General features: G+C 47.0%; 1 protein-coding gene across 2 annotated transcripts in view; it reads left to right on the top strand.

Annotated features, from left to right (window-relative positions):
* LOC138245589 (uncharacterized) overlaps positions 1-24151 on the top strand; it is a 1324589-nt gene that overhangs the window by 203404 nt on the left and 1097034 nt on the right. For both annotated transcript variants that reach the window (XM_069199313.1, XM_069199321.1), the window contains 2 exons: positions 2304-2458; positions 18616-18824. In XM_069199313.1, the coding sequence (XP_069055414.1) occupies positions 2304-2458; positions 18616-18824 (364 nt within the window). The remainder of the gene's footprint in view (positions 1-2303; positions 2459-18615; positions 18825-24151) is intronic.

Genomic DNA, 24151 nt, shown 5'->3' with positions numbered 1-24151 from the left:
AGGGCCTCATTATGAACCTGGTGGTCTAATGACCACCAGGTTCGCAGTGGTGGTCGGACCACCGTCAATGCGGCTGTCCAAGCGCCATATTACAATGTGGCAGTAGCGCCGTGGTCGGACCTCAAGCACCGCCAGATTATGACTTCACGGCTGCCTGGCAGTGCTTTCAGTTCTAATCCGCCAGGGCAGCGCTGAAAGCAGCGCTGCCCTGGGGATTACGGCCCCTTTCTCTGCCAGCGATTTCAAGGTGGTAACACCGCCATGAAAAGGCTGGCGAAGAAGGGGTGCAGGGAGTCCCAGGGGGGCATCTGCACTGTCCATGCACTTGGCATGAGCAGTGCAGGTCCCCCCTGGCCAGCCACATCACAATGTTCACTGTCGCACTACAGCATTGCGGCTGGCTCTGTTACTAGCCAAAGACAATGCTGTAAGCTGTTTCCCACTGGGCCAGTGAGCAGAAACCGAGTTTCTGCCCACTAACCCAGCAGGAAACTCGTAATGGCCCCCGGCGGGGAGGCTACCACATTAGCAGCGACCTATCTGTCGGAACTTCGGGCCAAAGTCATGATCAGGCCCTTAGTGCCTACAGCCTGTCTCTGGTCACATAACTGGATGCAGTTGGCAGTTGGGGTTTGTGTATTCCTCCTATACAGCCACAATTAGTGGGTGCTTACGTGTGACTGGATGGGTAATCACTGGCAGGACGGGAGGGAGGATCTGGGCCAGCCTCACTTACACCTGAGTAGGCTGTGTCCTGTCTCTACACAAAAGGTCCTAACAACCTTGCATTATCACTTTAGCTGGTTTGGGGCAGGGGAGGCAGTAAATCCATGCACTTCAAGGCCACTGTCTAGAAGCTTCCCTCACCTTCCAGAACCAAGGCACCAGTGTATAAAACAAGGACCTCAGACACCACCACCTCAGTACACTTCTGGATCTGTAGATACTCCGCCAGGGAAAAGGAATGCTGTGCTACTACAAGGATTGTCACTCTGCTGCTCTACAGGAACTGCTACCCTACTGTGCTCACATGTTGCCTGCTGACCTCTTGCCTGGGGAAGAAAAAATGGACCTGCAACTCTATCTTGAACTCAGGACCCCAGAGTGACTCAAAAGGTTAGCCTGCTGGCCTCCTGATGTGAGCCTCAAGGACATAACAGGCTCACCCACAGCTCCTAAGCCTGTTTTTAATGGGTTCCTCACCCCCATAAGGTGCCTCTCATGTTCTGGACCCTTGGTGTGGCACTTGAGGTCTTCAATTCAAGCTTCTCAGCTCTGCGCGGCAGTGAACAGGCCTGTTAACACTGAAACTGGGCCTCTTGCACAGAAATTCAGCATGGGTCGCATGCCAGCCCGTCTCTTTGCACAGCAACCATCGATCACCGCAGAGAACCGCCACTGCAAAGCTCCAGCCTGCCCATCATCAACACTCGGCCTGCTCGTTGTGCTATACTGACCACCACCCACAACACTCTCCTTGCTCCCTGCTAGCCTCTCCATCATGAACCAGGCTCTTGGCACAAAACTTGAGAAGGTAAACTTTCTTTGGGAATAATCTGGGACTGTATCCGAGCCACACTCCATCGTGGTTGGCTTGAACGTTTTGGACTTTGACCCAGTTCATTAGGACCAGATAGGTGTGGTTGGCCCTTTATGCTTTTTTAATGTTCTTTGACAATTCATAACTCCGGTTCTACTGACTGGATTCTTGTTGTGTTGGTCTTGTTTTATTTATTAACTTAAGTTTTATTTTTCTAAACTTAGTGTGGGAATTTTTGTGTGGTGTTTTCAATGTTTTACTGTTTGAAGTGTTGCAAAAATACTTTAAACATTGCCTCGAAGTTAAGCCTGACTGCTCTGTGCCAAGCTGCCAGGTGGTTTAGCACATCTTAATTTGGGGTTTGCTTATGCCTAACCCTGACAAGCATTGTGGTTGCTGGTTTACCAGGACTCACATTCCTGTTAACCAATAACCCAATTTCTTATATGCCTCACCTGATTAAAACAAATGTTGTATGCCTACTACTGTTCCCATGTATTTGGCACACTTGTTAAATGTATGAACATGATCTTCACCACCATCAGGCAGCGAAGGACTTGAATACTGAGTAATGCTTCTGTCGCAGGATCCATATTTTTTAAATTATATTTGTTTACTTTTTGCTATAGAGATATATTTTACAATATTGTTATGTTTTGAGGTTGCTGCTCAGATGTTCTACACTGATTTTATATAGTGATGTTATTTTGTGACTAACTGTATCAATGTTAATTAATTGACACAAATTCATTCATTCATTCAGCACCTTTTATGGAGATATATTTAGCAAGGATCCTATCCGCAAACAACAGGCTAAAAGTAAATGGCTAAGCACCCTCCAGAAACTGCATGAGATACTGCAGGAATATGCACCTACAGCCCTTGATAAACAGGCAGCTGCCAATCTCCTTAAAACAGGTAATCATAATCTAAAGTACTTCTCCTTGATTATATTATGAAAAGGCATATTTTAACTCTGTAGATGTCTATTTTTTTTATTTTTTATATATAGCGCGGCCTATCACCCATGAGGGTCTCAAGGAGCTGTCCATGGGCATGAGGAGATGACGGGGGTCATTATGACGGAAAGGGCCGCCACCCAAACTCCTGCGGTCAGGTCGCCGCCAGTGCCGCTGCCTTCCCGCAGGGCCCATTATGAGTTCCCTACTGGTTCAGCAGGCGGAAATGGTGTTTCCGCTCGCTGGCCCAGCAGTGAACAGCCTACAGCATTGATGCCGGCTCATAATTGAGCCGGCAGTAATGTTGCAGTGAGTAGAAAATGCACCAGCGCCCGTAGCGCTGTTCAATACAGACAGTTAAAAGTGCAACGGGGCTGGCCATTGGGGCCCCTGAACTGCCCATGCCAGTTGCATGGGCAGTGCAGGGCCTCCCAGGGGTAACCTTTACCCGTCTCTGCCAGCCTTTACATGGTGGTCTTACCGCCATGTAAAAGCTGGCGGAGAGGGCAGTCGTAATCCCCAGGGTGGCGCTGCTTGCAGCACTGCCCTAGAGGATTAGGACCGTCAGCGCCACCAGTCCCTCCTGTGGAGGTACATTGGTGGTGCTGGCGGTCCGACCGTAATGTGGCAGTCAGACTGCCGTCAAAGTGGTTGGACCACCTCTCTAGAGGCAGTCAGACTGCCACCACGACCCTGGCGGTCTAAAGACTGGCAGGGTTGTAATGAGGCCCTAAATGATTTGCCCAGAATCACAGGACCGTTGCGCCGACACTGAGGATCAAACCCGGCTCTTTTTTCCACTGGGACACGTAGTCTGTATGAAATGCTTGGAGCTCTTTTGTAGTCTACTGCACTGTAGAATTTATAGAGCACTTCATGCCACTAAGGTCTTGTTCATAAGGTGTTGATTGTAGTTAGACCTAAATAAGAGGTGCTGGCTGAGGTTGCGAGATTTGAAGATGTGTTTTATACATGGTGCAGGGATCTGGTGGTTGTGCACAAGCATGAGGTGTTGCAAAAAGTGAATAAATAGTTGCAGGCAAGTACCTACCTTCTTTTGAAGTAGTCTCCTTCATAATAATAATAATGTACATGCAAAGAGCCAGGAATTCAAGGTGTTGTTCAATTATTCTTATTCTTATTCTAACTAGAATTAAGTTACTTATCTTTGCTGTTTGAAATTAGAAGAGTGGTCCAGTGCCATGACTGGGTCAATGTCGTCTGATGCCTATTGCTTTAAAACGAATACATTTAGCTACATTTTGACAGGTTTGATGATTGATGGGCTATTGAAATGTGAGCAAATATGTCGTTTGGTAGTATGTGATTCCACTGAAAAACAATATCATGAAGTACCAATTCTGAGAATTCATTTTACCTAAACTGTTTAATGGAAATTTCAAGGATGAATATAATTTACAATCTCATAGAAACCAATTCAAAGAGTGTCTTTTTCTTTTAAATTGGCTTTTGCATCCTAATTTTCTAAGGAGTACCTGTGATGGTTGCAGGTCTTACTTTCAGTAATTTTGTTGTTGGAGGTATTTCAGTATTTTATTTCAGGGGGCATTATTTAGAATTTGTCCCTTACATTGTCAAACAGTTATTTTGTATTCTTTTAATTTTCTGACCCCTCACAAAACACTGTCAATCCCTGACCCACTCACAACTCCAAACACCACCCATCCCTGCCCCCTAAAAGCCGTTTTTACCCCTAAACTCCACCCAATACTAAGACGTAAAAACCTCTTTATATACCAAAATGCAACCATGCATGAATCCTTAAAACATCTCACCATCTTTAAACTCCATCCATCAAACCCTTCACCACTCCAACCTCTATCCATCACTGCACCTTCAAAACCCTCACCAGCCCTAAACTCCCATCATTCGTGATCCCTAAAAAAACCCTCACTACACCTAAACTCCACCCATTCCTGATCCCTAAATTACTCTTTCTATGCCTGAAATCCACCCATCCCTAATGCCTAAAAAATCTTCATCATCTCAAACATCAACTATCTATTCACCCAAAACCCCCTAACTACCCTTAAACTGTACCCAGGTTTTATATCATTTTGGATTTTTCCTTAAAATTATCTTTCATTTCAAATGTTTCCATTAATTTTTGATTTATTTGTGTTTCCCTAAAATTTCATTTCTATAAAATTGGTATTCAATATAATTTGGTTCTCTCCAATGTGGATTCTTAGTTTTATTTTTCCATTAATTCACATACATCACTGTATATCATGAAGTGCCTCAAAGCGTCATTCTGGCTTGTCTGCAGTTTGCGAATAAGGTAGAGTGAGGCTGCAAGGTATACACAGTTGGCATATAATATAAATAGCAGGTTACGAGGTCGATGGTGGCTTGTACCCTTGGATAGAATCATAGAGAAGGTAAAATTAGATGTAGGTGTCACATTCTGTGAAATGATCAGCCTTAACCTATTAACTTTGCTTAAGGGAAACATTAGCCTTAACCTATTAACTTAGGGAAACATTACAGTCCATCATCACCCATAGTTCCTTAATTAGTTTGATGTGTTTTTGAATCAAACTTCAAAGACATAGTTTGTTTCCTGAAATAAAACAAAACATTTTGCATTCTGTGAAGATTTGAATATGTGTCCTGTAACCAGCCTTCATTTACGCCAATCCTTAAAACACAATGGCGGCATTACAACATTGGCGGTAAAAGCCGCTTACCGTCGTGCAGAAGACTGCCAACACACCGCCGCGGCCGCGGAATTCCGCCACAGCTATCATGACCCACATTTTGGAATCTGCCAAAATTCAGACACCCACACAAGTCTGCCACACCAAAGATCAGTGATAAACTGGCGATAACAAATCCTCCACCATCACGCCAACAGAAATATGCCCACACTATCATAACACACGGATCCACGCAGCGGTCTGTCAACCGCGGTATTCCATTGGCGGTACACAACGCCACGCTCAAAATACACACACTCTTACAAAACACTACCACATTGGACAATTCGAAATACACACACCTGATACACATACACACACCACTCCCACACACCCATTACAATATAAAACACACACCCATATCACCCACAAACCCCCAAGACCACAAATTCCGAAAGAAGGCCAGAGAGAGACACCACCAGCAAGAACAACAGCATCCACAGGCACACAACACCATCACCCACAGAACGTCCACGCACTTCACACAACACCCCACTACAAATCAGCACACTTATCACCACACACATCACCTACACCACCCCATGGCACGGCAAAGACACCCCAGGTTCTCGGAGGAGGAGCTCAGGGTCATGGTGGAGGAAATCGTCAGGGTAGAGCCACAGCTATTCGGAGCACAGGTGCAGCACACCTCAATTGCAAGGAAGAAGGAGCTATTGCGAAGAATAGTGGACATGGTCAACGCAGTGGGACAGCACCCAAGAAATCGGGGGGACATCAGGAAGAGGTGGAACGACCTACGGGGGAAGGTGCGTTCCGTGGTCTCAAGACACCACCAGACGGTTCAGCGGACTGGCGGCGGACCCCCATTTCCTCCCCCACAACTAACAACATGGGAGGAGCAGGTCTTGGCGATTCTGCATCCTGAGGGCCTCGCAGGAGTAGCTGGAGGAATGGACTCTGGTAAGACAAATCTTAATTATTACATCCCCCACCCTACCTGCATGCTATCACATACCCCCACCCTCACCCTCACCCCAAGCACCCCAACTCCTCACATATGTCCCAACATCACAAACCACCCATCCCAACACCAGGCCCTGCATGCAAAAACAAAGCATGGACACCCATCACTAAAGCATGCCCACTGCACATACCCATACAACCCCCTAAACCATCATCACACAAGGTCCCACACAGGAATGCAAGCACTGGGGTACACGGTCACCCACCCATTGCACACCATGACACACACAGATGTAATAACCATCCTTTTATACCCCTGCAGGACCCCTACCCAACATCACCGAACAGGAGGTTCCACACATGTCCACACCACCAACAGAAGAGGCCCACAGTGATGACAGCACCTCTGTCCAACTGGATCTAGATGACCAGCCTGGCCCATCGGGGACCTTGGGACAGTCGGTTCCCCTCACACTGGCACAGGCCACCACAGACCTTCCCCCTCTGGAAACACCAGCACAGCACCCACCCAGCGGGCCCATACCTCCATCCCCAGGACACGCCAATCAGCTGTGTGCCCACCACTACAGGGAACCCAGGATAACCCACCACCCCAACAACAACAGGGACCTGGGGACAGTGGTAGTGGGCACACGGTCCAGGGGATGGAGGCCCAGGAACACAGGGGAACTGGGAGGGCTGCTGTGCGACAGGGTGCGGACAGGCCAAGGGAACCTACTCTCCACGAGGCCCTTTCCTCCATCACGGGAGCCTACCACCACTCCCAGGAGACAATGGCAACGGTACTGGCCAAGTTTCAGGAGACCCAGCGCCTGCAGGAGGAACAGTATTTGGGCTTCAGGGAGGAACTCAGAACCATCAGCTCCACCCTGGGCACCATCGTAGGGGTGCTGAAGGAAGTACTCAACACCAGGAGGGACACTGTGGCACTACAAGGGGCCCCTGACACTAGCATGGACGATGAACTGCCCACCACCTCTGCCGGCGCTAGTGGACAGGACGCCCCGCCACAGGACCACCACACCAGCACCCCACCCGCTGCAGAGGGAGAACAACCCCGCAAATGGTCCCTGAGATCCAGGACAAAGACAGAACACGATGCCAAGACCCCGCCAAGAAATGAGACCACCCTGATTGTCATCCTACTGTCCCACTTTGTCACCCTGTCCATCCTTAAACTGCCCCAGCTCTACTTCGGGCAATGCACCTGTGAGACTAATAGACTGCACTCTGCCATGGACATTCCTCCGCCATCACCGCTCACCATTTCACTACCCCCTCCAATATTGAGCACTAAAATAAACACACTTAAAGCACAAAAAATCTGGAGTCTGTCTGTGATTTTGAAATAGTGTATTATCAATTGCAGTGACAAAATGCTCTTTCAATTATAATGTCAACATACCTATGTCGCACAGCTCTAGTCCATGATGAATCTAAGCAGATGTCACACAGTGGGACCCACATCTGTGAAATCCTAAGGGAAAGTGACAACTCAGTGACCATACACTGGGTGAAAACGACAGACAGTAGAGAGGTAGTAGTGTTAAAGTACATGTAGTAGGCAGGTCTGTACTCTTACCTGTGTCTCACTGGAAATATTGCTGGATCACTGAGTCCCTGTTGTTCATGTCTTCTTCCTCTGCTTCCTTATCTTCACTGTCCACAGGCTCCACAGCTGCAACAACACCGCCATCTGGATCATCCTCCTGCAGAAAAGGCACCTGTCGTTGCAAAAGCCAAGTTGTGAAGCATAGAGCAGGCCACAATGATCTGGCACACCTTCTTTGGTGAGTAGAATAGGGATCCACCTGTCATATGGAGGCACCAGAACCTGGCCTTCAGGATGCCCAAGGTCCGCTCGATCACCCTCCTAGTTCACCCATGGGCCTCATTGTAGCATTCCTCTGCCCTTGTCCTGGGATTCCTCACTGGGGTCAGTAGCCATGACAGGTTGGGGTAACCAGAGTCACCTGCAAATGGTGATGGACAACTGTTAGACACGCACTAACCTGGAGTGATATCCCCAGACCCAGACCACCATTCCCACTGACTTTCCTCCAGGTGCTCACCTAATAGCCAGTCTCGTCTACACTCAAACCTGCATGCACTACCTCTACAGCCACTACGTCCCTCTCCAGCACACCCACCACCACACCCCGCTCACGTGCAGTCACCACCCCCACTACCATTCACACGTCCCATGTGTCCTCTCCCAGTGTGTCTGTGACGCCCCCTCCCAAGATACACAAACGCAGGCACACACCCACCCAACAGCCATCCACCTCACGACAGCCTCCAGCGCATGCACCTTCACCCAAAGTCACCAAACGTACACCTCCTACAACCACCACCTCTTCCTCCACTCCCAAACCCCCTCCAGCTACCCGTCCCAGTGTGTCCAAAAAACGTTTCCTGTCCAACCTTGACCTCTTTCCCACACCTCCCCCACCCCGTCCGTCTCATAGGTCCCGAACTAGCACCTCAGCCACAACATCTCCGGGACCAGTGGTGCCTGTAGTCACCGGAATCTGGGGTGCACCTGCCACCAGGGCAGCCAGTGTGGCACGGAGCCACAGAACAGACAGTCCCCCACCTGTGAAGCATCAGAAGTTGGACAGTGCCCGGCGGGAGAGGGGGAAGACTCCAGCCACCAAAGCCACTCCCAGGGGTCCCGGAGGGAGTATGGAGTCAGCTGTGACACCTTCCAAGGTGGGGAAGGGCCACAAGAAACCCGGCAAGTCTGGGAAGAGCAGCACGGCGGAGAAGACCGCCATCATCCCCGATGCCCAGGAGCCCACCTCCAGCACAATCCCAGCTGCCCAGGAGGCGACAGCCAGCACTAGCCCAGCTGCCCAGGAGGCCACCGCCAGCACCAGCCCAGCTGCCCAGGAGGCCACCGCCAGCCCCAGCTCTCATGCTCAGGAGGCTACCGCCAGCACCAGCCCAGCTGCCCAAGAGGCCACCGCCAGCACCAGCCCAGCTGCCCAGGAGGCCACTGCCAGCACCAGCCCAGCTGCCCAGAAGGCCACCGCCAGCACCAGCCCACCTGCCCAGGAGGCCACCGCCAGCACCAGCCCACCTGCCCACCTGCCCAGGAGGCCCCCGCCAGCACTAGCCCCGCTGGGCCTTGAAGTATCGCCAGCAAAAGCCCCGCTGGGCCATGAAGAACCGCCAGCAAAAGCCCCACTGGGCCATGAAGGACCACCAGCAAAAGCCCCGCTGGGCTATGAAGGACCGCCAGCAGCTGAGACCCTGCAATGGAGACCGCCATCGCAAGCACCGCTGAACAGGGCACCGCCATCGCAAGCACCGCTGAACAGGGCACCGCCATCTCAAGCACCGCTGCACAGGGCACCGCCATCTCAAGCACCGCTGCACAGGGCACCGCCATCTCAAGCACCGCTGCACAGGGCACCGCCGTCTCAAGCACCGCTGAACAGGGCACCTCTGTCTCAAGCACCGCTGGCCCATGAGCGGCAAGGGCACTGACGCAACTGAGTCCATCACGGGGTGAATGATGCACTCTGGGCACCAAGCCCCCTCCAGAACCAATGGAGAAAAGCATCCACTACCCCAATCCTTTGCAGGATGAAGCACTCTGGGCACCATGCCCCTCCAGAATCAGTGGAGAAAAGCATCCACTACCCCAATCCTTGGCAGGATGAAGCACTCTGAGCACCAAGCCCCCTCCAAAACCAGTGGAGAAAAGCATCCACTACCCCAATCCTTGGCAGGATGAAGCACTCTGGGCACCATGCCCCCTCCAGAACCAGTGGAGAAAAGCATCCACTACCCCAATCCTTGACAGGATGAAGCACTCTGGGCACCATGCCCCCTCCAGACCCAGTGGAGACTGTCATCCACTTGTGAGACTGTGGATTTGCACTCCCCAGGATATGGCACTGTAGAGACTTGAGAGACTGTGGCTTTGCACTCCCCAGGATATGGCAGTGGGCAACCCACCCACTGTAGAGACTTGAGAGACTGTGGCTTTGCACTCCCCAGAATATGGCAGTGGGCAAACCACCCACTGTAGAGACTTGAGAGACTGTGGCTTTGCACTCCCCAGGATATGGCAGTGGGCAATCCACCCACTGTAGAGATTTGAGAGACTGTGGCATTGCACTCCCCAGGATTGAACATTGGGCATGTGGCCCCCTCGTGGATTTGGCATTGTGCACTCAAGCGGCTGAGGTGCCCCCCTTTCCCTCCACCTGAGGTGCCTGTTTAGTTGCTCTCTGATGCCCCTGCAGTGTTCTCTCCGTCATGGTTGGGGATCTTGTGTGGGCCTTGCCCATACCGTGTGGTCCCAGTGTTCCACAGACTTTCTTAGTGCACTACCTTGACTACTATGCTTGGTATATATTATGTACATGGTGTATATATATATTTCTGCCTACTTGCTTTTAATATATTACAATGGTTACACTAATTTTCTATTGTCTTTGCATTCTTCCGGTGGTTTGGGGGGTGTAACTATGATGTATTGATATGCATTAGTGTGTGTGTTGTAGTGGGTGAGGGTGGGGGTGGGGGTGTTGCGTGTGTGTGTCCCTGTTTTTTGCCTCCCCCTCCCCTGTGTTGCAGGCGCAGTACTCACCGTGGTCTTCGCCGCCGGTGTTCGTGCTCCTGGTAGAGGAGCAGGAAGACTATTGCAGGGAGGATTTGGAGTTCTGGGTCCATGGCGTCCTCGTTCCTTGTGGGGTGTGTAGAGGTGAGCGTTTTCCCTTCGGGATTCCTGTTTCCGTTGTGTTTTTATCCGTGGTGAATCCGCCCCGGAAAAGGTGGCGGATTGGCCTGTCATAATAGTGTGGGCGGTACATTGTCTCCCGCCTGTCTGTTGGCGGTGACCGCCGCGCTGTTTGTTCAAAAGGCAAGTCAGTATTTTATGCCCTTATTAATACTTATTTAAATCACACATATTTCCTGTTACATACCCACCCCAATCCTCACTTGAAACCTCTAATGTAGGGCACATGAATTCTGGCACAGACACTTCTTATCTTTTCTGTCAGGGAACAGGGAGGATAACATAAATGTCATGCTTCATTGACTCACTCATCTGGGCATAAGAAATGGATGTGATGCTTATATTAATAAATAATTTATCATAGCGTTTGTCTACTGAAATTCTGCTGTTTCTAAGCACATTAAACAGCATATATCACTATTACCCAATTTAATGGTGGTAAACTACTTGAATATCATGTTTTAAACAAAATACTTGAATATTGAGTGTTAAATATTGTGCTTCCAAAATATCATAGCAAGAATATTGTCAACCAATTTATCATTAGGTTATGTATATATAGGTAGATATTGATTTGCTATGATTAAATCCACATCTGTGTGCCTTCACAATATTTATATCATCAAGGTATGTGGATATGAAGTTAAGAATAGTATGCAAAATACAGACTACCAAAATATTGCTAAGGTATAAATCCATAGGTAAGTATAAATGGACCATATTTAACTCCTCCTTGACACTATGTTTATGTGTGGTTATGTGTGGTTATGGTTTTTGGTAGCACCATATTTATGTGCTCAGTATTCTGACATACAGCCTTAATAATACTTTAATTACCAATGAATATTAATACATCTCATATCTGTGTGCATTTAACTACCTGAGACATGCTCATGGCTGTCTGAAACACTTCTCTTCGGAATGTCAATTCTCTCTTGCTCCTGCTTCTAATTAAGTAGAGCAGAGGAAATCAAGACTCTCCCAAATCATATGCAATGAATCACTGTGAGGAAATCTCCCTGTCTTTCCTAAAAGCAATAACCTTAGAAAGAGAGCAGTGGGGGACCATGGCTAAGCTGGAAAGAACTAGTACAATAGTAAAGTTGAAATGAGAACAATGTTAGATGTAATTGGTGATATTTAAATAATAACCAGTTACACTGTTTTTATTTGTGGAATATTTTTGCGTGTTAAAGAGGGAGGTGGAAATTTAACAATTACCACATATTTACAATGTTTTAACACTTTTGAGCAAAGTATGAGGTGGAGTAAATATGGCAGATTTTATACTGCTGGTGTCCTGGAAGAACGAATATTCTGACCAGCCTCTCTGTAAATAAGACTCTTTTGATGTAGAGAATTTAGACATTATTTTGGATGCAATTTGTTTCCATTAAAAAGGTATATTTGGCCTAAAAATTGTAACTGTAATATAAGTAAGACATGCAATTTAACTTAACATTTTGTATAGATTACAGTGCTGCTCACCCTTGAGTTTCATAGTGCACCATTCCACCAAAACAAAAATATTTGAAACATATATTTAAAATAGTACTGGTTTCTCTACTTTGCGTTCAGCTTTTACGCATGTATTTATTTGTGTATTCAGTGTGTCCGCCTTATTGGTGCTTGTGAGTCAACCATGAAACTAAGAGTAGGGAAGTCAAAGGTTGACAATGTTCACGCCGGTGAAGCCAGGTGACACTCCCTGGTGTAAACCGAATACTTCATCTGACTCAAAATAAATAATGGAAACTGCAAGATTGGCAGGGTGAGAGCACTACCAAACTCTACATGACCTCCATTGTATAATTCCTGATAAATCATGTATTCTCACCATTTTTATGCAAACGGACCTTCTGCCTATGCCCCTATGTACCACATATAGATAGTACAGAGATTGATTAAAAATGTTCTTACACAAAAAATACAAAGGCAGTAAACACATATGGTAGAACAGGCCTTCAAACTGGAAGAAGATCATAAGATTATCTTTCCAATGGCATCAGCGTTTCCATACAGTGCCATTAGGCAGTACAAGGACAAAGCAGAATGTTGGGGATCTGTCAGGGAGACCAGATCCTCGGGGCCTGCGCACGTTCCCAACATGTCCACCACTAGACAGCTCCAAAACTCTGATAGAAATATCACAGAGCCTGAGAGAGTCCAAGTGGGGGAAAAAGGGGATTAGGTAGGGAACAGCTGGGAAGGAGATCTGTAGGAAGCAAAAAGGCTAAACAAAACAATATCAAGATATAATCACATTGACTTTCACTAGACTCTGGTTCTTAGCGTTCTCATACTGTAACCATGGATAACCTAAGAAATGACTATAACTAGATCTCAAGAACTCTGGGTACCTGGAAAAAATCAAGAATGGTTAATACAATGTTTCATATGAGCTTTTCATGAAATGTTGCATACTGTCTAGGAATACAAGAACCTTCTAGAATAATATTTCAGAACAAACATTGCATTTTTACATGAGGACAAAAGGCAATCTGAAACATTCCCTGGAAAACAATAGGAATTGTACTAGGGACTAAATATGCACAAAGAATGTCTCATTTTGAATTTAGCATCTTCACAGAAAATCCAAAAGCCCAGGATAAATGTGTGCACTTCAACAAACAATACACATCAAAGTTTTAATTACCATGAAATTATCGCGCACACTGTTGCCGATCTGAACATCAAATTTTACATGCGGGAAATGAATTGCGCACGATGCCGATTCGAACAAGAATATGCAAATGCCATGAAATGATCGCGCAAGCTGTTGCCGATCTGAACACAAAGTTTTACATGCGGGAAATGAATCGCGCACACTGCCGATTCGAACAAGAATATGCAAATGCCATGAAATGATCGCGCAAGCTGTTGCCGATCTGAACACCAAGTTTTACATGCGGGAAATGAATCGCGCACACTTCTGATTCGACCAAGAATATGCAAATGCCATGAAATGATCGCGCAAGCTGTTGGCGATCTGAACACCAAGTTTTACATGAGAGCAATGAATCGCATAATCTGAAAGTTTCACGAGTAGGCCCAAAACTCAAGAGTCTTTGAGAACGGGGTCGGGGGCCCAGCCCGACCTCCGCCTTAGCACCCTGCTCAAGGATCACCAATATAATGTGGGGCAGGCCTGGAACATCAAGGTAGGCCTCTGGAACGGGAGCTCAGAAAGTTGCTGCTGCTCTGCATCGGGACCTCTGAATAGTGAGCACGTGGAGCTGGGCTGGCTCCCTTATATAGATTCTGGCCCAGCCCACAAACCACACCCAGTCATGCTGCAGAGAAAGCTTCTAGAAGGTCCTAGAAAGGGACCACACCCTAACACACTCAGTAAGCCTGTCGCAACACCTTGCTAATGAACAGTTATTGCAAACATCATTAATAGTGTTTTTCAAGGTTAAAGTCTGCAATGCAAAAGGTTAATATGCTGCATATAAACACAATGCATGAATTATGCTCTTGCATAAAGGCTGGGATTTTGCATTTTTGTCATCCGTAGAGCTCGCACTGTCCTGATATTGACAGGGTCCACATGAAAAGCTATTATCACCACAGAAAAACTGGAAGCTATGGAACCACTGTAGAAATCATTGGTGAGGCGCTTGCTGGAGTGGTGTGGCTAGTTCTATAGGAGACCTCTTCAAAAGGATATAAGTACACATGCGACATTCCTACAGAAAACTACCCACATGGTGCAAGAACTGCATTCTGAGCCCCAGAAATAGATAAATCGGACTGAAGACGAGGGCATATATGTTTTCTATTTTTAAGTAGGCCAAGAGTGTGAATGAATTAGAGATGATGGCATTTTGTCCTTCTGACAAGAGATTTATATTAGAAAACCTGTCACTCAAAATTCACATAGGAGGTTTGTCACATAAATGGCACAGTGACAAATGCATACAACCTCTGCAGTGAATTGAACACAATCAGACCAGTAATTCAAAAGACTGGGGATCAATACAGACAAGTGAGTAATGCAAGAACAGAGACTGCACTTGAAACTTAGCTGAGACTTCAGTGGTGCAGCAGAATGGAAAACAGATACACTGCACTAGTCTAATGTCTATATATAGACCTGGCTGGACTCAAACTGCCGGTTTCTATATTCTAGGACAGTGCATCTAGGTGCCTTACGGCCCAACACAATAAGAAAGAATCATACTGCAAATAAAAGGTCTTGTTCGTGGAAAAATTAAAATTTTCATGTGGCTTTGAAAATTCTTGCACTAGAGCTTTTGAAACCTGGTCTTCAATTTATACACACAAATCTGCCGCAGTCATTTTAATCCACTGGCTACAATTTTTACCACACATCACTACAGAATGATGAAATTTTTAGCTGACACCTACATGTGCACAGCTTTCTAGTACTTATATAGGGCCTGATTACAACTTTGGAGGAGGTGTTAATCCGTCCCAAAAGTGACGGTAAAGTGACGGATATACCACCAGCCGTATTACGAGTCCGTTATATCCTATGGAACTCGTAATACGGCTGGGGGTATATCCGTCACATTTGGGACGGATTAACACCTCCTCCAAAGTTGTAATCAGGCCCATAATGCCGCAAGTATGAACTTCTGACTGAGATTAGTGCAAAGAATCACAGTTACTTCCAACAGTCTGAGGAGAAACTAGAAAATTCTTCATAGTTTGAAAAAACAAAATTCACATACTGCCAAATTTGTATCCCTCATCTCAATGGGGGTTATTACAACTTTGGAGGAGGTGTTAATACGTCCCAAAAGTGACAGTAAAGTGACGGATATACCACCAGCCGTATTATGAGTTCCATAGGATATAATGGACTCGTAATACGGCTGGTGGTATATCCGTCACTTTACCATCACTTTTGGGACGGATTAACACCTCCTCCAAAGTTGTAATAACCCCCAATGTCTTCATACTATTAATGACCTGTCAAAACTGAAAACAAATAATATACACTATCTCACACTATTGAGAGAGCATAACTTGGCCGTGCTATTATGTGTTCCAGAAGTGGAAATGAAATGTGTTGAATGATATATATAGGGGGTCATTCCGACCCTGGCGGTATGACGGAAGCACCGCCAACAGGCTGGCGGTGCTTCCTTGCCCATTCTGACCGCAGCGGTAAAGCCGCGGTCAGAAAACCGGGGCCGGCGGTTTCCCGCCGGTTTACCCCCAGCTGGGCGAATCCACCATGGCGGCGCTGCAAGCAGCGCCGCCATGGGGATTCTGACCCCCTTACCGCCAGCCTGTTTCTGGCGGTTGTCACCGCCAGGAAGAGGCTGGCGGTAACGGGTGTCTAGGGGCCCCTGGGGGCCCCTGCACTGCCCATGCCACTGGGCAGTGCAGGGGCCTCCTAACAGGGCCCCAGCATGCTTTTCACTGTCTGCCTAGCAGACAGTGAAAAGCTCGACGGGTGCAACTGCACCCGTCGCACGCCTGCAACACCGCCGGCTCCATTCAGAGCCGGCTTCAGTGTTGCAGGCCTCTTTCCCGCCGGCCCAGCGGGAAAGTTGAAATGGCACCAGCGGTCTTTTGACCGCGGTGCGGCCAAATGGCGGTTCCCGACGCCCGCCGGGGTCAGAATGACCCCCATAGTGTGGGCAAATGAAGAGAGCTGACAATCCTGAGCTGAAGTATACCTATAAGTAGAAATTTAGAATGATCATATGCAAACCACATGTATGCAGTATTATTCTATGTATGAATGTTATGATAATCTAGTTAATTAATATTTCCATAAATATTCCCCATTTATAGTACTTGTGTGAAATGCACATATAACCATTTATTTGAATGTGCATTGAGGTCTATTTTAAATAAATAGGCTGAAGTTAAGGTATGAAATGTTTTTGTGTGTTTAAATCTTCAACATGGAACTTTGCTCTCACTGCATATTTCTTTATTTGCAGGTGCATCTGCAAAAGCTTCTAGTTATTGAAAAGCTTATTGTTAGTTGTAGATAAAGGGGCATTGGAAGTCACGTTGCCAAGGACAGGGGGTGTTAACAAGATGCTGTGAAGAAGAACTCCTCTCCAGATTTCTGAATATGAGGCAGATCCAAGGTCATCCTCATGCTTGGACCGAGAGAGGGGAGCCTACAATCATGTACAGACCATGGAAAGTTACTGACAGTCAACTATTTGAGTATTAGTGGGATAAGAGTATTTAAGCCAGTTAGAGATTTCGATTCCCTACGCCCTTTGACTGGAGCAGACACTTCAGAGACTTAGGGCCTGATTTAAATATTGGCAGATGGGTTACTCCCTCACAGCAGTGACAGATAACCTGTCTGTCGAAATCTAAATCTCATTCTTCCCTATGGGGTTCATATTTCGAAGGAAGGGATATCTGCCACTGTTGTGAGTAATCCATCCACCAATATCTAAATCAGGCCCATAGGGAAGTACAGACCTCAGTTTTCCTTAACTTTGGCTGATGTGACCTTATGCTACGCACATCGCCTTTTCAGAAACCTTTACTGAGGTTTTTGAAGTGCTGACCTTTCTTACTCATTTTCTGTTGGCTTAAATTGGGGAAACAAGAGTTTTTTTTATAGTGTATTGAAGTAGTTAGTTCTTTATAGGTTCAATGATTAAGCAGGAGAATCAAAGCTTGGATTCTGAGCACCAAATATTCTTTCATATTTCCTGTATTTCTGCTACTGAGGTTTTAGTTTGCCTGATGTTGTATGCTTAAACTTGATTCAACGCTTTAACTCACCTTTGGTAATTCTGTACTTATATAGTATGTTTTTGAGACCCATTTACATAAGCCTGGCTTTACACTTGTAATTCATCTTTTGAACATTGATTTTGCCTTCGAGATTTAATGTGTGACCAAATACTGTAAATTGATTAGAATGGTTTAATATGTTTCTCCTCACCCCTCAGAACTTTCAAAAGATTTATTGGATCTAGAAAACTAGTAAGAATGCCAGATGCCAGATCACTATCTGTATTAAACTATCCTGCAAAAAATGCAATCTTCAGTTTTAATCTTGGATGGTCAGGTCTTCAAAATAATTTATTAAAACATGTGCGTTTATATACTGTGCATCATGCAGGAGTAGTAGAAAGTGATTAGTGATGTATATTTGTTCAGTGCAATAGTGAAGATGGATACTAAATGCTACAAGATTCTGTGGCGTATGAATGTTTTAGTATGAACCTGTGGCAGCTTGGAAATTGCAGGAAAAGATGCTGAAGGGTTTCATCTGGAAATAATTATGCAGGGATAGATTACCCTATGCATATCTATATTCTTATTCATTATTGAACAGAATAATAATCTAGCAATGTGTGAAGGGTTTGGAAGATTGTTTTATTGAAGATTCCAGCCGACACATGTTTTGCTTGGGGACCATCTACCTTAGTCATTTTTCAAGGCAAGTGTTGTGATCTGTGGTACACACTGTTGCGTTTACAGTGCATTTTGTCATCCATGATTACAGGCTTGGTCTCTGTGTAATGTCCATATATGTTCAGCCAATGAAGTTGTCATATTTTTCTAGATTTGATTGAAAAGAATATTCGGAAAACATCACACATTGTTGGATAGTTATTCTATTCAATAACGGTCATTTAGGATAGTGCTGGTTTCAACTAGCTTATTATTTCACTAATGGTCTAACCAAGCCCTTCACCCAGGTTCATGTTTCTGTGTTTCCTTTCTCATTGGCCAAAGTTCTACAGCAAGAGCTTCAGCAGAGTTTCCAGGTTCCAGGGATTCCAGAGGACAACTGCCACTGCTTCAAGAGAGTCATAACTGACCTTCAGTACAATCTGTCCAGCAAAACTGCTTCGGAATATATCGACATCCTTCCGCTGAAGCCAGAGATGAATACCGAGCTACAAGAGGCACACCAAAGCTTCATAAAAAGCATCCACAACAAGGTAAGTTCTGGGCTTCTTGCAGTTTTGATGTCCTCACTGCCATGGAGAAGTTTAATGCCTTCATACAGAAAATTATTAATCTTTTTACCCCATGTATTAGTATTCAGCTTGCCAGATGGCACCATGTCATCCGGGCACTATGTACAGGTGCATTGTGCTTACTACAATCCATTGATCGTCCAAATGGTTCAGTGGAAGTGCACATGAATAGCAACTTTTTGAATGACTTAGGCTGTTAAATGAAAGCCTAGGACAACAAAATGGTGTCCCTCATTACAAGGAGTTAGTATGTAAATTTTAGATGTATATAATGCATGAGAGCAGAGTATGTACTATTTTTAACTCACATTAAGTAGCCATAAAGCAGGACATTGCACACCCTTTTCCTCAGTCATTTTGTCCATTATTCAACCATCTTAAATGGTAAAGTTGGTATGCAGCCTGGCCGTATGTCATTGCTATGATATATTTGGTTTGATTAAACATTTTCAAAGCTTAGATAAGTTCCTGTTAATTGCAGATGCACAGTAGTTGGTCTCTAATGATGGTTACGTTGAAGTAAGTTAGAAAATGTGTTTGGTGTCTTATAACTTTTGTAAAAACTGATAAATCAACACGATATTTACAGACACCCTCATTGTGAATTCCTTGAATAAAGTTGGTGTAGATTAATCAGGGGCAAAAACATAGGTGGCACAAAAGTTGAATTTTCCCCATTTAAGTATATGAAGTATGTTTGCTCAGGTGCACAACGAAAGTTTCTGCATTACTTCTAAAGAAATTTAAAGATAATGGGCCTGAATAATAACTTAGTGGCGGGGTTACTCTGTCACAACAGTGATGGATATCCCATCCTCCGAAATCTAAATCCAATGGAATATAATGGGATTTAGATTTCGGCGAATGGGGTATTGACGGAGTGACCCCTCCAATGAGTTCTAAATCAGACCCAATATCACTATAAATGTAGTTATAAAGATGGAGTGCTACTGTCATTAACCAGAGAAGAAAGGTCAGGAAAGAATACATGAATCTACATACATTGATTATATCAGTGATGATGTGAATTAATTTGTAACGTTTCTGTCTTCAGTGTAAGTGAAAAATGCAGCCTGCTGCTATTCCACTCAATAGTAAAACATATAATTATGGGCATTAATTATAGCTGGAAGACTACATGACCACAGTCAACGGACAAAATGTCTAGGTCTATGCAATGAATACATCTACAAGCAAGGCTGTATTATCATTACCAACAGCCAGGAAAAGAGCAACTGTCTGCAGACTCAGCAATTTATTGCTCCTGCCACTTGTAATGTAATCAGTAACTAGGTTATCAATGATGGCATTTCTCATGTCGTCTGTTCATATAGATAAAAAAGTATGTTGCAAGTATACTCACTAGCAATTAGGGATGGGTGAAATAATATCTTTTTCTTGTAAAAGTGCAAAAAATGTTGCTTTCACAGTGAAATGTGGGTTGCCTTTAGCTTGTATGACTACCATAGGAGCAGGGTGTTCCAATGGTCACTTTCTGTGCCCAGTCACCTTGCCCCTAGAGCACACAGGACACAGCTTTCAGTCATGCCCAGCATGCTTTGCTTTTAAGCCTTGGGCATTGGTTATGTCATGCACCAGCTGTGAATGTGTAGGTGTGTTTTGCCCCAGAGCTTTTCTTGCCTCTTGCCTCTTTTGTTTTCAGTAAGTTCTATATAATACCAAGATGCTGGTGAATTTAGCCTGATAGTTCTCTTTTTACAATTGCATGTCGACCAGTGTTTTTCCTAGGGGTGCTGTTGTTTGTTGAGAACAAGGGGGTCATTCCAACCTCGGCGGTAAAAGGCGCTTACCGCCGGTCAAAAGACCGCCATAACACCGCCGCGGTCGCGGTAAACCGCCACGGTCATTCTGACCCGCAACTGGCAAACCGCCAAAAACCCGACATCCACAAAAGTCCGCCACACCAACGGCCAGGGAAAAACTGGCGATGACCAAACCTCCACCGTCACGGCAACAGAAATACGCCCATGCCATTCCGACCCAAGAATCCACGCGGCGGTCTTTCAACCTCGGTATTCCATTGGCGGTACACACCGCCGCGCTCCAAATACACACACCTTTACAAAACACAACCACATTGGACAATTTGAAATACACACACCTGATACACATACACACAACACTCCCACGCACCCAATACACTATAAAACACACACCCACATCACCCACAAACCCCTACGACCACAAATCAGAGACGAAGCCCAGAGAGAGACAGCACAGAATAGAGAACACCATCACACAGAGGCACACTACACCATCACCCACACAATATCCACGCACAAAACACCACACACCACCACACTCACCACACTCATCAACACATACACCACCCCACACCTCATTAACACCACCCCATGGCACCCCAAAGACACCCCAGGTTTTCAGACGCTGAACTCAGGGTCATGGTGGAGGAAATAGTTTGGGTAGAGCCCCAGCTCTCCGGGACACAGGTGCAGCACACCACCATTGCCAGGAAGATGGAGCTATGGCAAAGAATAGTGGACAGGGTCAACGCTGTGGGACAGCATCCACGAAATCGGGACGACATCAGGAAGCGGTGGAACGACCTACGGGGGAAGGTGCGTTCAAGGCACAACATCGCGGTGCAGAAGACTGGCGGCGGACCCCCACCTACTCCCCCAGAATTTACAGCATGGGAGGAGCAAGTGTTGAACATCCTGCATCCTGAGGGCCTCGCAGGAGTAGCTGGAGGAATGGACCCTGGTAAGTTCCATCTTCACTACTTCATCCCCCCCACCCCACCTGCATGCCAACTCATACCCCCACCCTCACCCCCACCCCCATCACACCTACTCCTTGCAAATGTCTCACCATCACAACCCACCCATCCCATCACCTAGCCCTGCATGCGTCCACAAAGCATGGTCACCCATCACCAAAGCATGCCCACTGCACATACCCATCTCCCCCACAAGCCACCGTCACAACAGCCCCCACAAGGGAATGCCAGCACTGGGGTACACGGGCACCCACCCATTGCACGATATGGCACACACAGAAGCAATAATCATACTCTTATACCCCTGCAGGACCCGAACGCCACCACACCGCCCAGGATTCTGGGTCCAGAAATGTCCATCCCACCCCCAGAAGAGGCCCACAGTGATGACAGCAGCTCTGTCTCCCTGGACCCAGATGACCAGCCCGGCCCATCGGGGACCTCGGGACAGTCGGTTCCCCTCACACAGCCACAGGCCACAGCAGACCTACCCCCCTCTGGGAACACCAGCACAGCTCCCACCCAGCGGGCCCATGCCTCTGTCTCCAGGACACGTCAATCAGCGGTGTGTCCACCACTACAGGGCACCCAGGTTAACCCACCACCCCAACAACAACAGGGACCTGGGGGCAGTGGTAGTGGGCACACGGTCCAGGGGACGGAGGCCCAGGAACACCGGGGAACTGGGAGGGCTGCTGTGTGACAGGGGGGGGACAGGCCCAGGGAACCCACTCTCCACGAGGCCCTCTCCTCCATCATGGGAGCATACCACCACTCCCAGGAGACGATGGCTACGGTACTGGCCAGGTTCCAGGAGATCCAGGTACTGCAGGAGGAACAGTTTCTGGGGTTCAGGGAAGAACTCCAAAACATTACTTCCGCAATGGGGACCATCGTCGTGGCTCTCAACCAGATTGTCACCACATTGCGGGACCATGTGGCACCACAAAGGGCCCCTGTCACTAGCATGGACCAAGAACAGGCTACCACCTCCGCCAGCGCTAGTGGACAGGAGGCCCCCACACAAGAACAACAGGCCACCAGAACCCCACCCCCTGCAGAAGGAGAACCACCCCGCAAGCGGGGCCTGAGATCTAGGAAGAAGATAGAGTAGGATGCCAAGACCCCCACCAGGAAAGGATACCCCCTGATGTCATCCCACTGTCCCACATTGTCACCCTGTCCAACCTTAAATTGCCCCTGCTCCATCCTTCCACAGGCACATGGACAATGCACCTGTGAGACTGAAAATCTGGACTCTGCCATGGACATTCCTCCACCATCACCCATCCCCGATTTTCAACCATGTCCCTAAATTGAGCACTTCAATAAAAACACTTATTGCACAAAAATAATTTGGAGTCTGCCTGTATTTTGAACAAATGTATTAGACATAAACGTGCCAAAATGTCTAGTTACATTGTGATGACAACATACCACTGTCACACAGCTGTAGTCCATGGGCAAACAAAGCAGAGGTCACGGAGTGGGGCCCACATCTCTGAAATTGGAAGGGAAAGTCACAACTCAGTTAACATACACTGGGGGGAAACTCAGACAGTAGAGAGGCAGGAGACTGTAAGTAAATGTAAAATGCCGGTGTTGATTCTTACCTGTGTGTCATTGAAAATACTGCTGTATCACTGTGTCCCTGTTGTCTGTGTCGTCCTCATCGTCTTCCTCCTCTTCACTCTCCACAGGCTCCACAGCTGCCACAACACCACCATCTGGACCATCCTCCTGCAGGAAAGGCACCTGGCGTCGCAAAGCCAGGTTGTGAAGCATACAGCAGGCCACGATGATCTGGCACACCTTCTTTGGTGAGTACATTAGGGACCCACCTGTCATATGCAGGCACCTAAACCTGGCCTTCAGGAGGCCGAAGGTGCGTTCGATCACCCTCCTAGTCCGCCCATGGGCCTCATTGTAGCGTTCCTCTGCCCTGGTCCTGGGATTCCTCACTGGGGTCAGTAGCCAGGACAGGTTGGGGTAACCAGAGTCACCAATTAGCCACACACGGTGTCTCTGTAGTTGTTCCATCACATAAGGGATGCTGCTATTTCGCATGATGTAGGCGTCATGCACTGACCCAGGGAACTTGGCATTTACATGGGAGATGTACTGGTCAGCCAAACAGACCACCTGGACATTCATCGAATGATAACTTTTTCTTTTCCTGTACACCTGTTCACTCCTGCTGGGGGGTACCAAAGCCACATGTGTCCCATCAATGGCACCAATGATGTTGGGAATATGTCCAAGGGCATAGAAATCACCCTTCACTGTTGCCAAATCGCCCACCTCAGGGAAAACAATGTAGCTCCGCATGTATTTCATCAGGGCAGACAACACTCTGGACAACACCTTTGAAAACATAGGCTGAGACATCCCTGATGACATGGCCACTGTTGATTGAAATGACCCACTTGCCAAAAAATGGAGTACTGACAGCACCTGCACTAGAGGGGGGATCCCTGTGGGTTGGCGGATGGGTGACATCAGGTCTGGCTCCAGCTGGGCACACAGT

Source organism: Pleurodeles waltl, chromosome 1_2 (genome assembly GCF_031143425.1).
Source record: "Pleurodeles waltl isolate 20211129_DDA chromosome 1_2, aPleWal1.hap1.20221129, whole genome shotgun sequence".
In the NCBI taxonomy this organism is placed as follows: Eukaryota; Metazoa; Chordata; class Amphibia; order Caudata; family Salamandridae; genus Pleurodeles; species Pleurodeles waltl.
The sequence above is the reverse complement of the archived record's forward strand: the minus strand, read 5'-3'. Positions and strand labels throughout refer to the sequence as shown.